Raw genomic sequence first — 15,008 nt, 5'->3', positions numbered from 1 at the left:
GGGCATAGACTGAGGGCAAGGCCTTAGGGTAAATGGCATCCTGGGTGAAAAACTGGCACCCCCCACAATTATCCTGCTTTCTTCTTCTTCTCCTCCCTCCCGGTATTTTCAATCCTCTTCTCCCCTCTCCATGGCCATATCCCCAGGTCTTCTGTAGACCCACCATCGGCTAGCAGGAGGCGTGGTGCTTAATAGCACATCAGCTTCCTCTGCTACCTGGAACCGGTGCAAGATTAAGCAATCTTACAGCTCCTCCCACAAGACTGGCCCCCTGCAGCAAAAGAAGCTGATGTGCTATTAAGCGCCACTCCTCCTCTCAAGCCAGGTGCATGGCTGAAGGAAGATCAGGCTCAACCCCAACAGGCAATGCTGGTTTATTTATTTAAAATCTTTTCTATACTGTCGTTAAGTTGTATACCATCACAACGGTTTACATACAGGCACATACGTTAAAGTTGGTAGATGTGTACGGTAGTACATTCTAACAAGTACCAATAAGGTTTGGTTACATCATGTCGTAATAAATCTTATTTGTTAAGTGAGGTATATATATTGTTAAGTAAGGTATATATATTGAAAAGCACCGGGCCAAGTACAGATCCCTGAGTCACTCCACTGTTTATCCTTTTCCACTGAGAAAATTGACCATTTAATCCTACTCTCTGTTTCCTGTCTTTTAACCAGTCTGTAATCCAGCATCAGGGCACCCCTGGTATCACAACACCCCATGCGACCGCCCTGCTTGCTGTATTCTAAGGCCAGTCCTGACTCAAGGCACCTCTCTCCCTGCATCCAAGACCATCCCTGTCTCTGAAAGCAGCAGCACCAACCAAGGGTGACCCTCTCCCTGCCACCAGTTACAGTAACGCCTTTTCCTCCTCTCTGATACTGGCTGGCTCACCTCTGAGACATGGCACAGCTCAGTGAAAAATCGTACTGAGTCACACACCACCCCCGCAGGCCACAATTACTCCAGCAAGCTAGAAATTACCAGCCTGAAGCCACAATGAATGCTACACCTCTCTCTTTTAGCAAACCAGGTGCGGAGTCACAAATCAGGGGAACAGCCAAGTACTGTTAATCATATTCAGCTTCCTAGCAGTGAAACTGTAAGAGGTGTTCTCATACTGCCCACAAATGCCTCTTTCAGCATGGTATACTCTGGAGAGAAAGTTGTGTGTGTCTTGGGGGGGGGGGGGGGCTCTTGGTTCTTACGATAATGGGTCAACTGGAAAGCACCTCTTACTTTTTTGGGGTGTCATCATATGATTTTAATCAAAAGCCTGAAGAGGACAGCTCTTATCATAAGATAAGCAGCTCTCTTTAAATCCCTTTCTCTCCCCTCCCCAGCAAGACAGCCAGGGCCATACACAGAAAGTCAATGGCAAAGCTGGGGACTGAAGCGGAGGCACTGGGAGATAAAGTGACTCACCCCTGGGGGTCACAAACGGTAGAGACAGCCCAGTGCCTGGAGCAGCAGGCTGAAAACCAGAGTTCAAATCCCGTTACTCCCACTGACTGTGTGAACCCGGGCGAGTCTCTTCAGCCTCCACTGCCACAGGTACAAACTTAGGGCCTTATTTGCTAAGCGTTTTTCCCCATAGACACAGAATGGGATAAAACCTATAGGGACACATATTCAAAAGCCATTTAGACGGATAACGGGAAAGTTATCTGTCTAAATCGCTTAGCCGGATTTTTAAAATGCTTACCCGCTAATTTCTAGCCGGATAACAAAATATCCAGCTACAATTTAGTCGGGTAAGTCGGGGGTGTTCCAGGGGGGCGGGAGGTAGGCGTTCTGGAGAGGAACTGAGTTAGCAGGTTACATTAACCGGTTAACTCTGGTCGTGCCATAGGGCAGGTCTAAAGTTAGCCAGATACCACATATCCCGCTAACTGTAACCTATCTGGGTATATTCAGCTGCGCCGCTGGATATCCCAGTTAAGTTGCCGGATATGGGTATCCGGCTAATTTACGGTAACTAGCCGCTTAGTGGCTGAATATTTACCCCTTAGTAAAACATCCCCTTAGACTGCAAGCCCTCTGGGGAAGGGACCTATCTACTGTGCCTGACTGTAACTCTCCTGGAGCTTGGATTTAGTCAGGTGAGTAATTAAATCCAAAGATAAAGCCGGGGATTAGAAGCGAGGCGCAGGGAAATAAATGGATACATTTTTGGTAAGCTGCTTAGCAGCGAGACAAATGGATACTTTTGTACTCCTGTAGCTTTAGCAACTTTTCAAAAAGAAACTACCCAGATTATTCCTATGGATGGATTTATGCAGGAATAATATCCACATGCATTTAAAAATTAAATATGCATGTGTAGCTTTCTCCCCCAACCTAGACAGACCCTTGAGAACAGCTGCTGTTCATGTGGCATGAAATACACGCACAGTGAAATCTGTGTAACCTTTTAGCTGCTTTGTGGAGATAAGATTTTAGGTAGAAACGTCAGCAGAAAAAAACAAACCATACTGCCTAACCAGTCTGCCCATCCACACCAGCAACTCCACTCTACAATCCCTATCACTCCCTCAGAGATCCACTGTGCTTATCCCGTGCTTTCTTGAATTCTCTCCACCTCATCTACGGGAAGGCTGTTCCATGCATCCACTACCTTCTCTGTCAAGAAATATTTCTTTAGATTACTCCTGAGTCTATCCCCTTTCTCCTCATTCTAGAGCTTCCTTTCCATTGGAAAAAGGCTCACCTCCTCTGGAGGTTTTTAAATGTCTTTATGATATCCCCCCTAGCTTGCCTTTTCTCCAGGGTATACATGTTTAGATCTTTAAGTCTTAAATATATGCTTTAGCATGAAGTATACTTTAGTAGCCACCTTAAAATGATAGGTAGGAGGCTCTCCACACGCAGGAACTCCAGTTACATGGGTTGAAAAGCAGGATAAAGCTTTTGAAAGTTTATCATAAAGCGAGTAACCTCTAAGGTCACACAGAGAGTCAGTGACAGAGCAGGGGATTAGAACTGAGGCACAGGAAGGTAAGAGAGATTCATCCAAGGGTCAAACACAGAGAGTCAGAGGAAGAGGTAGGATTAGAGCCCAGCGCAATTGAATGAAGCAATTAAGCATCTGTACATTCTGGGAGAGGCAAGACTGCCCAACCAAGGAGGGACAGCAGTGGTAATTTTCGGAAGAAGAAAAAAAAAAAAAAGGTACAAAGTCAGGGCCAGCAGCAGCAGCTGCCACCTTCCACTGCAACCAAAATGGGGAAAAAGGGGAGAAAGTTGAAAAAGGTTCCAGGTGGAGAGCTGGCAGAAAAATCACCCAGAGTGAGATGGGGGCAACCTGTGCCCCCTCTCTCCTCGTCTTTCCTCATTCGCTGGGAATGGGGGGGGGGCTGTCACTGTGACATCATGGAGAAACAATGAGCACACGCCCTTCAGCCAGCGAGAGAGAGAGAGAGAGAGAGAGAGAGAGAGAGAGAGAGAAGGAGAGAGGAAGTCTGACCTCAGCTCCTGCCAAGAAAAACACCTCCCATTACCGTGCCAGGAATAATGCGCTCTGCAGACGCCCCCTCCAGGCCCCCACCTGCGCTGCAGACAGATTTGGAAAACTTTAGCACCAGCACAAGTTTTAGGCGCCCGGGAAACACTTTCTCCATCCCCTCCCTCTTATAATAGTATTTTCTCATTTTTTACTTTTATTTGGGGGGGGGGTTGGGGTTTAAACTTATTTTGCTCCTTTTTTGTTTCCTTTACTCTTCCCTTCTGCCAGTTTCTTCTTCTCGATGGGGGTCGAGCAGCAGGGCTTTCCCTTGAGCTATAGTGGAAATTCCTCCGCTCATGTCGCCCGGTGTGGCAGGGGACTAATATGGCGCCACATCCTCTGAGCTGCCAAAACGCTATGGGGCCAACCGCCGCCTCGACCTGGCTGCAGGGAGTGGCTGCAGCAACTCATCTTGGTGGCCCAACACCACGGGGCTGATCGGGGCTATTGCCTCCTCCTCGGTAGGGACCTCCTGCGGCAGCTCCACTTAGACATAGTTCAGCATGGCGTCTCCTCTCATCCTGAACGGGGCCATGGCAGCGGCTCCTGTTGCCCGCTGAGCAATGCTAGCTGCTAACCTTTGAGTGCTTTTCACAGACCTGGATCCCACTGCCTGTGCCCTTCCTTTGCCCCCAGGTTCTCCTCATACCAACAGGGACACAGATGTATAAACATCCTAATGCTGATTCTGTGTTGCTGCGAGGCCCAGCAAAATACTCCACTTGATTCTCAGGGGGTGTGCACAACCACCACACCCTGAGCAGGGGGGCAGGTCTCTCTTCTTGGACTAATTACTGTGAGGAGTCTGGCCAGCAGGACTGCGAGAATTCATAACCTATTTCCAGTCTTTGCTTCCGAATTTGGCAGGTGCCAGTTGTAGACTCAAAATAGCACCAAGGGCCTTCAAAATAAGATGGGACAGAACCGCAATCCCTGTTTATCTGCCTGGAAGGGCTTAAAAATAAATTTGGCTCAGAAATTAATGCCATCACCCCTCTGCCACCCAGATACATTTAGACATAGTAAATTTTATTTATAAAGCAGAGACCAAATGCTGAACTTTGAGACAGTGATGTTAAAAAAAAAAAAAAAAATCTTAGGACTTCAAAAGTATCAAAAAAGTGTGAAATAATGGCCAGGATCCTCTACCCCCACTTTCAGGCCGATACAGTAAAAATCGCGGGAGAGCAGGCCACTTTCCTGTGCGTGCGATTCAGTAACTTAATTTATTTAAATTAGGGCCCTCGGTAAAAAGAGGCGCTAGGGACACTAGCGCGTCCCTAGCGCCTCTTTTCGGACAGGAGCGGCGGCTGTCAGCGAGTTTGACAGCCGACGCTCAATTTTGCCGGCGTCTGTTCTCAAACCCGCTGACAGCCACGGGTTCGGAATCGACGCCGGCAAAATTGAGCGTACAGTTTTCAACCCACGAACTGATTTCAAATTTTTATTTTTTTTAACTTTCGGGACCTCCGACTTAATATCGCCATGATATTAAGTCAGAGGGTGCACAGAAAAGCAGTATTTTCTGCTTTTCTGTACAACTTTTTGGGGTATTCAAAAATTAATGCCTGCTCTGGGCAGACAAATTTCTGAGCGCAAAAATGTGCGTATTGGAGGCACATTTATTTTTTTTTGCATGTGGGGTGAATAACTAATAGCCTCATCGACATGCATTTGCATGTGATGAGTGCTATTAGTTTCATGGCGGGTTGGACACACGTGGAGGCGCTAATCCCTTATAGCATAAGGGGCTGTGGACGCGCCTACACAGTCTGCGTCCAACTGCGGGTTAAACAGTGTGCTCGGCTGAACGCACTGTATTGCAACTGAATTGCAATTCTGTGTGAGCACTGAGCAGTGTGTGCCTGCAATTGGTAAGAAATGCTTTTCCATATATACTTCAACACAGGCGCGCACAAAGAAATCTGCCCCAACAGAAACACTCAGTGCCCTGCAGTGAGATGGGCTTCTGAGGATGAAGGGGGGTCACCTCAAGTGGTTTCTTTGCCTGATACTCCTTTTTTCTCCTGGGCCTCAGATCTGGCTCTAACAGTGTGCGACCTTGGAGCATGTCACCTTTATATTCCCGTGTAAGCTCCTCTGGGCAGGGACTCGGAGTGCCTCGTGCATTTTGTGGTTTGAAGTTGCTCTCTGTTGAGTCATAGCCTGGGGCAACCAAACCCTGCCTGGATACATAGGAAGCAGGAGATGTGTTTGGGGAGCTTTGCTGTCCTCTCTGTGTCCTTCCTCAGCCTGTAATGAGGGGGAAGCATCCCCTCAATCACCACCTTCTGCAAAGTTCAGGCACTAACAGATCAGCGTAATTACTCCTTGCAGATAGCTGGAAGCCTGCAGCCACTCCTGGCCCCGTGTTGCTGGACACATGTGATTTATTCTGTGGCAGTTAACAGAACCTCAGAAGCACCACCTTACACAACACCAAGCGCACTCAGGCTGACACACACACATGCACACAAAGGTTTACACACTGACACATGCTCACAAGCTGACTGGCATACAAGCAGCTTGGAGACCCTTGGCCCCAGTGTGTACAAAGTGCTTTAGCAAAGAAAGAGACATGAAAAGCTGTCCTTATATAGGGTAGGGCTGTGCGTTTGCAAGTGTGTGCCTACAGAGCTTTTAAAAGCCGCAAGACAAGGCAGCCAAGTTAAAGCATTGTCGTCCCCACCCAGACGCAAAATGAAAAACAAATAGCAAGTCTGGCCAGGACTCAGCACCAGTGACAGCCCCCTCACAGCTTTGGTCTCTCTTAAACAGTGAGGTAGGAGGAGGCCCAAATCCTTGCTGGGGGGGGGGGGGGGGGGGGGGAAGAGAAGAGGGAACATATAAATATTTCAAAAACCATTGCCACACACACACACACACACGGAAATTCCAGATTTCCAGCCAGGAGCACGTCCGGGGCAGTGTGTGGTCTGGCAGCAGAAGGCAAGGTTAGGAGTGCTGTCCCTGGACAGTGAGGGGATTCCTCCATTTGTGTCCAACTCTTGATGGGATTCGAGCCAAGCTGATCTGTGAAGTGTCCCACAACCGTGATGTCCATGCACAGTGAACTAGATAGAGGATCTCACATGCTCACCTACCCAAGAGGGTGGAGCACCGAGGAAAAAGAGAAAAAAACCCCAAAAACGACTAATCTGGATAAGGAGAAATATCTTACAAGTAGTCCACACTCGGAAGCTGGGATATCTCCTTAGCAGTGTGGACAGACAAAACTGGGCAGACTGGATAGGCCAATTGGTCTTTTTTTTTTTTTTGCCATCATCTACTATGTTATGATGTAATTGGGGAAATGTGTTAAACATTTTTCAACGTAAAGAAGCCAGTCCCCATGGTCGCTTTTCAAGGAACCAGATCGGGGACAGAAGGGGGAGAGCGGAAATTGGTTCTGGACGGATCAGACCTGGATCCAAAACAGGGGCTTCACTCTCCATAGCCAACACATTCCTTAAACACTGCTGGAAATGACATTTTTAAGAAACATAACTGAAGACGATAACAACTGAAGTGGTCCCCCAATCCCCAAGGGTTCACCCAGGTGCAAAGATAAACCAGTGCCCCTGTCAGCTGGGACATCACCTCCGAACAGCGACCACCAACTGTAGGACCATGACAAGCCTTGAATAAGCTGTCCTGTCTTCAAGGCCCTTCCATACATCTCGATCTCTGGCAGAAGAGGACAATTCCTAAAACTTTCTACCCCACACAGCCACTGACATGCATGGATACCAGGGCTGCCAGGACTTGAAAATGTATGTTACTGACAGTTTGTCAGGTTTTCCGGCCTTTTTTTTTTTTTTTTTCACGCAGACATATGTTTTACTGGTGCCACGTTGTGTACAACTGGACTTACTTTCATTTATTTATTTGTAGTTTTTTATATACCGTTTTCACATCATATCGGTTTACATGGAACATGGAAACAGAACGCCAATTGCATGGCACAATGAGTACATGGAACACAAAAGAATAAAATAAACTTCATTACATAGTAATCAATAACATGGACCATATGGGAATCAGGAGATAAGATAAACGGGAAACCGGGTAAACAGATAGCAAGGAGAGAAGGGCATTAACATGTGGGATGCAATAAATAAATTGGGAGGGAGGAGAAATAAAAGGGGAGGGAGACCCAACTATGTACAGTTTGGAAGTCAGAGTTTAGTGAAGGATTAGTTAAGATTCCTGTGGAGGTGGAGTGTGGAAGGGTTAGGTGAAGGCCTGTTTGAATAGCCAAGTTTTCAATTTCTTTTTTAATTTCGTTGTGCAAGATTCTGTGCAGAGATCAGTGGGCATGGTATTACAAGTTGAGGGACCTGCTATTGAGAAAGCTCTCTTCATAGTGGAGGTGAGTTTGGTGAGTTTTGGGGCAGGTAACTGGAGGGTTCCTTCGTATGCTGTTCGTGTAGGTCTGTTGGAGGAATGGAGTTGGAGAGGTTCGTGAAGCCATTGCCTGTTTTTGTTCACTAGGGATTTATGTATGAGGGATAGGGTTTTATATTGTATTCTCGAGTTAATGGGGAGCCAATGGAGATCTTTCAGAATGGGTGTAATGTGGTCGTTCTTGCAAGAGTTGGTTAGGACTAGGGCTGTGGCGTTCTGTAAGAGTTGTAGAGGTTTGATGGTGGAGGCAGGGAGGCCTAGGAAGAGGGAGTTACAATAATCGATTTTGGAGAAGATGATGGATTGGAGCACAGTGCGGAAATCGGTGAGGTGTAAGAGGGGGGTCTTAATTTCTTCAAGACGCGTAGCTTGAAGTAGCAGTCTTTTAGGGTGGCTTTGATGAATGGTTTTAAGGATAGTGGTTGTCTATCGTAATACCTAAGTTTCGTGCGTGTTGGGAAATGGGTTTGGGAAGAGGGGGGAGGTTAGAATGATATAGGGGGTTGGGGGGGAGATGACAACGAATTCAGTTTTGTGGGGGTTAAGGGCTAAGTTCATTTTTGTGAGAAATTGGTTGATGGAGATGAGGCAGTTGTTCCATGACTAGAGGGCATTATGTATGGAATCTATAAATGGGATGAGAATTTGGACGTCGTCCACATATATGTAGTGGGTGATACCTAAGTTTCAGAGGAGTTTGGAAAGTGGTAACATATAGATATTGAAGAGGGTGGAGGATAATGAAGAGCCTTGGGGGACGCCACGGTTGAGGTTGATGGGGTCAGATTCATGGTTGCCCAGGATGACCTTATATTGTCTATTTTTGAGGTAGAATTTTAGCCAAAGTAGTGCTGTTCTGGTAATACCAATATCTGTGAGAAGACTAATGAGGATATTATGGCTGATGGTGTCAAATGCGGCTGATATATCGAGCATAGCTAGAAGGTAGGAGTTGCCGCTATCATTTCCTTTAAGGGTGTAGTCTGTTAAGGATAATAGGAGAGTTTCTATACTGAGGTTTATTCGAAAACCAAATTGGGAAGTGGAGAGAATTTTGTGATGGTCGAGGTATTCAGATAGACGAGTGTTGACTATTTTGTCAGTGACTTTAGCTAGGAAGGGTAGATTAGAGATGGGTCTGAAGTTGGAGAGATCTTTGGGGTCAAGGTTTGGTTTTTTGAGAATCGGTTTGACGATTGCCTGTTTTAGAATGGTGGGGACGCTATCCTGTATAAGGGAGCAGTTGATTAATTCGGATATGGGTTTAGCAATTGTGTTAGGAATGGAGAGTAGTAGTTTCGTGGGAATGGTGTCCGAGGGATGATAGGAAGGTTTAATTTTCTTCAGGAGGGTTTCAATTTCTGAAGCAGAGGTTGTATCAAAGAAGGTGAGCGATGCGGAGGTGTTGGTCGGGAGAAAGATGGAGTCAGGGGTGTCTGGGGGAAAATTAGCTGAGAGGGTGGATATTTTGTTTTGGAAAAATAGGGCAAGGTCGTTGCACTTGTTTTTGGAGCCTATGTCAGATAGTTGTGGGGATGAGGTTTTGGTGAGGTCAGAGATGATAGAGAAGAGGGCTTTGGCATTATACTGGAAGTTATGTATTTTACGGGTGTAGAAATCCCATTTCGTGTTTTGGATGGAGTTCCTGTAGGAATGCATGGTGGAGTAGTATGAGGCTCGTAAAGCCTCATACTACTCCACCATGCCTCAATCCCCAAGCAGCCTGAATCCAATTCCCCTTTTCCCCAGCAAGAGGGGAATGGCACTGCCACTTCATAGTATACCTGCCCATTAAGATTCCGACCTGCACAGGTCCAGTTTAGTGGTCTCCATGGTCTTGTGAGATCTGCTGTGCAGCTCATACCATGAAAAGAATGTCGCCAACCATATGACAAAGAAGGCTTGAAGCTGAAGATGGCAGGAAGCCGCCAAGGATGCAGTCTTAGGATCAAAGAACAGGGATTGGGGGTGGGAGACTCAGGGCCTGAAGATGGGGATGATTAAAGACCCTGGGTCTCTGGGGCCCCCTCACTCATTGAGCATTTACTGTCATGAAATTATTTTTACTAACATATCTTCTTTTGAGGGTGTGCTGGGAGTGGGGTTGATGCCAGTAAATGTACTAACAGTTGGTCATCCCTAACACGCAGCCACACACAGTCAGATATGCTGGGGCCCAGAGAAGAAACTAACAAGCACCCCCCACCCCCCACCCACATTCTGGGCCTTCTCCTGCCTCCACCTCACCTCCAATCCCAGGTCCTCTCACTACCATGGGCCTTCATCCTCAAATCACCTCTCAACTCCCAATTCCAGGGCTTCTTTCTCTTCCCCCTCCCTCCTGGTCCCAGATCCTCTTTCTCCTCAGTCCCCAGCCCCTTCCCCACCCTGGACTTTAATCATCCTCTCATCATCAGGCCCTGAGTCTCCCACCCCCAATCCCTGTTCTTTGATCCTAAGACTCCATCCGTGGCGGCTTCCTGCCATCTTCAGCTTCAAGCCTTCTTTGTCATACAGTTGGCGACATTCTTTTCATGGTATGAGCTGCACAGCAGATCTCACAAGACCACGGAGACCACTAAACTGGACCTGTGCAGGTCGGAATCTTAATGGGCAGGTATACTATGAAGAGGCAGTGCCATTCCCCTCTTGCTGGGGAAAAGGGGAATTGGATTCTGACAGCAACCAACAAGGGCCCCAAATTTAAGGTCTGGGGAACAAATAAACATGGGGATAACTTTCTGATGCAGTTGTTAACCACCCTTAATAAGCCTGATACTTTTGATGAAACTCTAACATTACCCCTTGCTGTGAAAGCAGAGAGCAAAGGGGAATTGGATTGTGATAGCATCCAACTGGGGTCCTGACTTTTTACGGTCTGGGAAACCGATAAGCAAGAGAGTAACCTGCATGGTGTGGCAGATACTACCATAAGCTTGCTGGGTAGACTGAATGGACCATTTGGCCCTTTTCTGCCATCGTTTCTATGTTTCTATTAGCTATCATTGTGAGGGAAGAGAGGGCCAGGTGCCCTTTCAGCTCAAGGCTCCATAATGTTTCTCAGGCTGAGCTTCTGGTGCCCTGCCAGTGGGCTGCATTTACCTACAGCAATTCAGATATGATTTAATTTAGTTATGCCATAGGGCCTCCCTTGTCACCCTCTAATGCCAACTTTGCACACCCAACCATGCACCTACACGAACAGACCCTGACACACATATGACACATCCACTGATACAAACATACCCACATCCTGACACACCCTCATCACCAGCCCTGCCACTGTGTACGAGTGACCTCGGCTAATATAAATGTGTGTCCCAGTGTCTCAGGTACCTACTTAAAATGTAAGCGCTTTAGGCAAGGACTCATCATAGCTGGATATAATTTGCCGTATGAAATACTGGAACTCCCCACCTCTGGGGACCAGACCAGACTGGCTGCTGACATACTGACATTCTGCCATACAGTAAGGCCCGGCTGCTCTGTAGAGTCCACCTTCTTTAATCAGCAACACTCCCCCGCTGCGAGCAAAAAAACACTACCTCCGATTCCCTCACCCCTACTTCATCATTTATTTTACCATTGGCTTTGATGTGCTTTGTGTTTGTGCTAAGTCCATGTATCATGTCACTTTGAATACAACTCTGAGTAGTCTGCTAGGACAGCGAGTAACACATATTTGTAATAATAATAATACTAGTGCAGAAAGTCATATACATATTGAAAGAAATAAAATATAATCTGTAAATTATTCTTATGCTGCTTTAGGGAGTTATCACTGCCCTTAAAGAATCCAGAAAACACAAGGCCTGAAAATGCCAGAGAAAAACTCCAACACAGTGCAGAGCACAATGAACTGTGCAATAAAAAAGCAGAATGTTATTTTATTATTATTTTGAACATATTTAAATATTAGATTAAAACTGTTTTCGCATATGATTACCCCAGAAATCATATAAAGGGTATCTCCAACACACTTCTCATTTAGAGTATATTACTGAACTATGTAACCGTAAATATTGGCACCCTATGGATAATTTAGATACCAAACCAAACCTTTTTCGTGCCTAAATGTAAACCGTTGTGATGGTGCATCACTAAAGGACGGTATAGAAAAGTTTCTAAATAAATAAATAATAAGGACAAGGGCACCCTCCCCACCCTGTGTAATTAGAGCGGGGGGGGGGACGGACACCCCCACCCTGTCTATAATTAGGGCAGGTACTCAACCCTTCCAGCTCATACTCAGCCCCTCCTCCACACTTACCCACTCGGAAGCCGGAGCCCGTCAGAGTGTCCGCAGAGTGACCATTCTCCCCGATGAGCGTCATGTTACTGCCTTGCTTACACGTGTCTCTGCACTGACCCTTCAGGCACGTCCTCTTGCAGATCAAAGGTGCAAACACCACCTTGAAGCGCTCACGGGCCCCAGTCCTCTCTGGCGAGGCTGGGGCTGCCAGGTGGGCACCAAGGGCCAGTGCCACCAGCCAGAGCGCCCCCGAAAACATTTTCACATCCTCAGGCTTGGCGAGCTCCCTGGACAGTTCCTTTCCCCCCAGCCCTGGGCACGGTTTAGTTTACTGAGCACAACCCCCACCCACTCTCACCCCAAGCACCTCGGCTTCTCACTCTCCCAGCTCCCCCCCCCCCCCCCAACTCACCCCGGGCACCTGTGGCTCCTTGCCCCTCCCTGCCCCCACTCACTCCTGGACACCTCTAATTTCGTATCCCTTTCCACCTCTGACACCCCTGGGCACCTCTTACCTTCTGCTCACCCCTGGCTACCTCTGCCTTCTTGCCCCCTGACCCTCGCTCACCCCTAAGGCACCTCAAGTTTATTGCCCCTCTCCTCACTCGCCCCTGGGTACCTCAGGTTTATTGCTCCTGCCCCCACTCACCCCTGGGTACCTATGGTTTCTTGCGTCCTCTGGCCCAGCTGGTTCCCAGTCTTATTCTCGGCCGCCCCGCTCCCAGGCACAGAATCAGATAAACAGATCATCAAACCAATGCGAAAAATAAAACGGAAAAGAGGGAGGAGGAGAAAAAGAAAAGCAAACCAGAATGATAAGCGAATGAACCTAACCCGTACGGCAAAAAAAGATTTAAAAAAACCCCCCAAAAACAGGGAGAGAAAAGTTGTTGCAGCCCTAGCGGCTTGGCCGTCAGAAAACTTCCTCCTAGGACACGGCAAGAAAGAGCGAGAGAAGGAAGAAAAGAAGAGCCAGCCCCAAAATCTGGGCTCTCCCTTAAACCCGGCTCGGGATTTGCTCGCCCTCTCTTCTGCCGGAGTTCTGTCGCTCGCCAGCCCGAGGCTCCGATAGAGGAGACGCGGCAGGGGGGAGGGGGGAGGCCAGCTTGTTTTTCTAAGCACTTTGCAGACCGGAGGCTGGAATTTTGGACTGCGGCCAATGTGCCAGGGCTTTTTTTTTTTTAAAGGCCTGCCTGGAGCACGGATAGCAGCTGGGCTCCAGGTCGTCAGGGAGAGGCTGAGACAGTCCTGCTTTTCCCTTCCACCCACTGCCTTCGGGGACTTGTAGTTCAAAAGGAAAGCAGGAAAGAACCCCAGGGAAGCAATGATGGGGGGGGGGGGGGGTGTAAACCCAGGACTGGCTCAGTCGGTCCCTGCTGGCTTGGAGCCACCAAGTAATTCCCAAGGAAAATGTACTTCTATTAGGGTAGGGGTAGGCAACAGCTGGTCGTGGAGTGCTGCAGCCAGGTCTGGTTTTCAGGATATCCACAATGAATATGCATGAGATATAATGTTCATGCAAAAAATATCTCATACATATACATTTTGGCTATCCTGAAAACCAGATTTTGTTGTGGCACTCCAAGACCGGAATTATCTACCCCTGTATTACAGCCACAACTGCTTTTTGGTTTTGCTTTGTTTTTTAAACAAATTATTATAGAGTTGTAACCTGGCTCCATGTCAATTAAACTGCCATGCTGCAAGAACGCTAATAATTAGACGATCTTGCAGAGAGACACAGGCACTCAGCTAGCCAGGTCTATCTGGCAGGCCACATGTTTCTCATGTTACTGAGTTGGTGGTAGCAGGGTACTGACTGGAAAGAACAGGGAGGGTGGATCATGGCTATCTCATGCAGGCTTGGATTTGTCAATAGGCACACTAGGCCTAGAGGGGCAAAAGTCGGGGGGAAGCAAGCTGGCTGAAGATGTGCTGCCTTCCAGCTGTCCTAAATCTCACTCAGCAGAGTACAGTCCTCTGCTTCCCTATCCAGCCCCTCCCCTCCCCTCCCAGGCAGCATGCAGGAAACAGGAGAGAAGGAGATGAATCTGGAGCAAGCAGCAGAACAAAGAAGAGCTACTTTTCTCCAAAATCTACTTTCTCCCCTCCTGTCATTCAGCAGTAGGTGAGGAGGGAATGAGCCTGGAGTACACAGAACAAGGGGAGATAATTTGGAGAGGCTAGGAAGGGCTGATTGGGGGACCATTGGGAAGTGAGGTGGGAGGCTGGAGGATACGAATATAAGAATTTGCCATATTGGGTCAGACCAAAGGTCCATCAAGCCCAGCATCCTGTTTCCAACGGTGGCCAATCCAAGTCACAAATACCTGGCAAGTACCCAAAACATTAAGTAGATTCCATGCTACCGATGCCAGTAATAAGCAGTGGCTATTCCCTAAGTCAATTTGATTAATAGCCTGTTATGGACTTCTCCTCCAGAAACTTGTCCAAACCTTTTTTAAACCCAGCTACACTAACTGCCTTAACCACATCATAGAAACAGAATTCATGGTAGAAAAAGATGAAATCATCTACTCAGTCTGCCCAGCAAGCTTATGCCAGTATCTGCTGCACCGTGCAGGTTACCCTCATGCTTATCAGTTTCCCAGACTGTAAAAGTTAGGGCCCTTGGATGCTATCTAAATCCAATTCCCCTTTTCCCACTGCCATTGAAGCAGAGAGCAATGATGGCTTATCTGTTAAGGGTAGCAACCGCCACACCAGTAAGTTACCCACAGTTACCTCCATGCACTTTTTTCTTTATTTCCATCCTCTAGTCTTTAGGGTTCCACAGTGTTTATCCAGTAATAGCAGTGGCTGTTCTCTAAGTAACT

The 15,008-nt window shown here is 47.5% G+C and overlaps 1 protein-coding gene across 9 annotated transcripts in view; it reads right to left on the bottom strand.

Annotated features, from left to right (window-relative positions):
• Window positions 1–12,539, bottom strand: part of LTBP3 (latent transforming growth factor beta binding protein 3) — a 91,042-nt gene extending 78,503 nt beyond the window's left edge. For 5 of the 9 annotated variants that reach the window (XM_029614041.1, XM_029614043.1, XM_029614044.1 and 2 more), the window contains exon 1: window positions 12,190–12,538. In XM_029614041.1, the coding sequence (XP_029469901.1) occupies window positions 12,190–12,430 (241 nt within the window). In that variant the 5' untranslated portion in view covers window positions 12,431–12,538. Of the gene's footprint in view, window positions 1–12,189 lie in introns of all 9 variants that reach the window. The other 4 variants (XM_029614038.1, XM_029614040.1, XM_029614042.1 and 1 more) reach the window with 2 other exon arrangements.
• Between the last annotated feature and the right edge of the window lie 2,469 nt (window positions 12,540–15,008).

This window comes from Rhinatrema bivittatum, chromosome 8, assembly GCF_901001135.1.
Source record: "Rhinatrema bivittatum chromosome 8, aRhiBiv1.1, whole genome shotgun sequence".
NCBI classification, from domain to species: domain Eukaryota; kingdom Metazoa; phylum Chordata; class Amphibia; order Gymnophiona; family Rhinatrematidae; genus Rhinatrema; species Rhinatrema bivittatum.
This window is presented reverse-complemented; position numbering and strand designations above follow the sequence as displayed.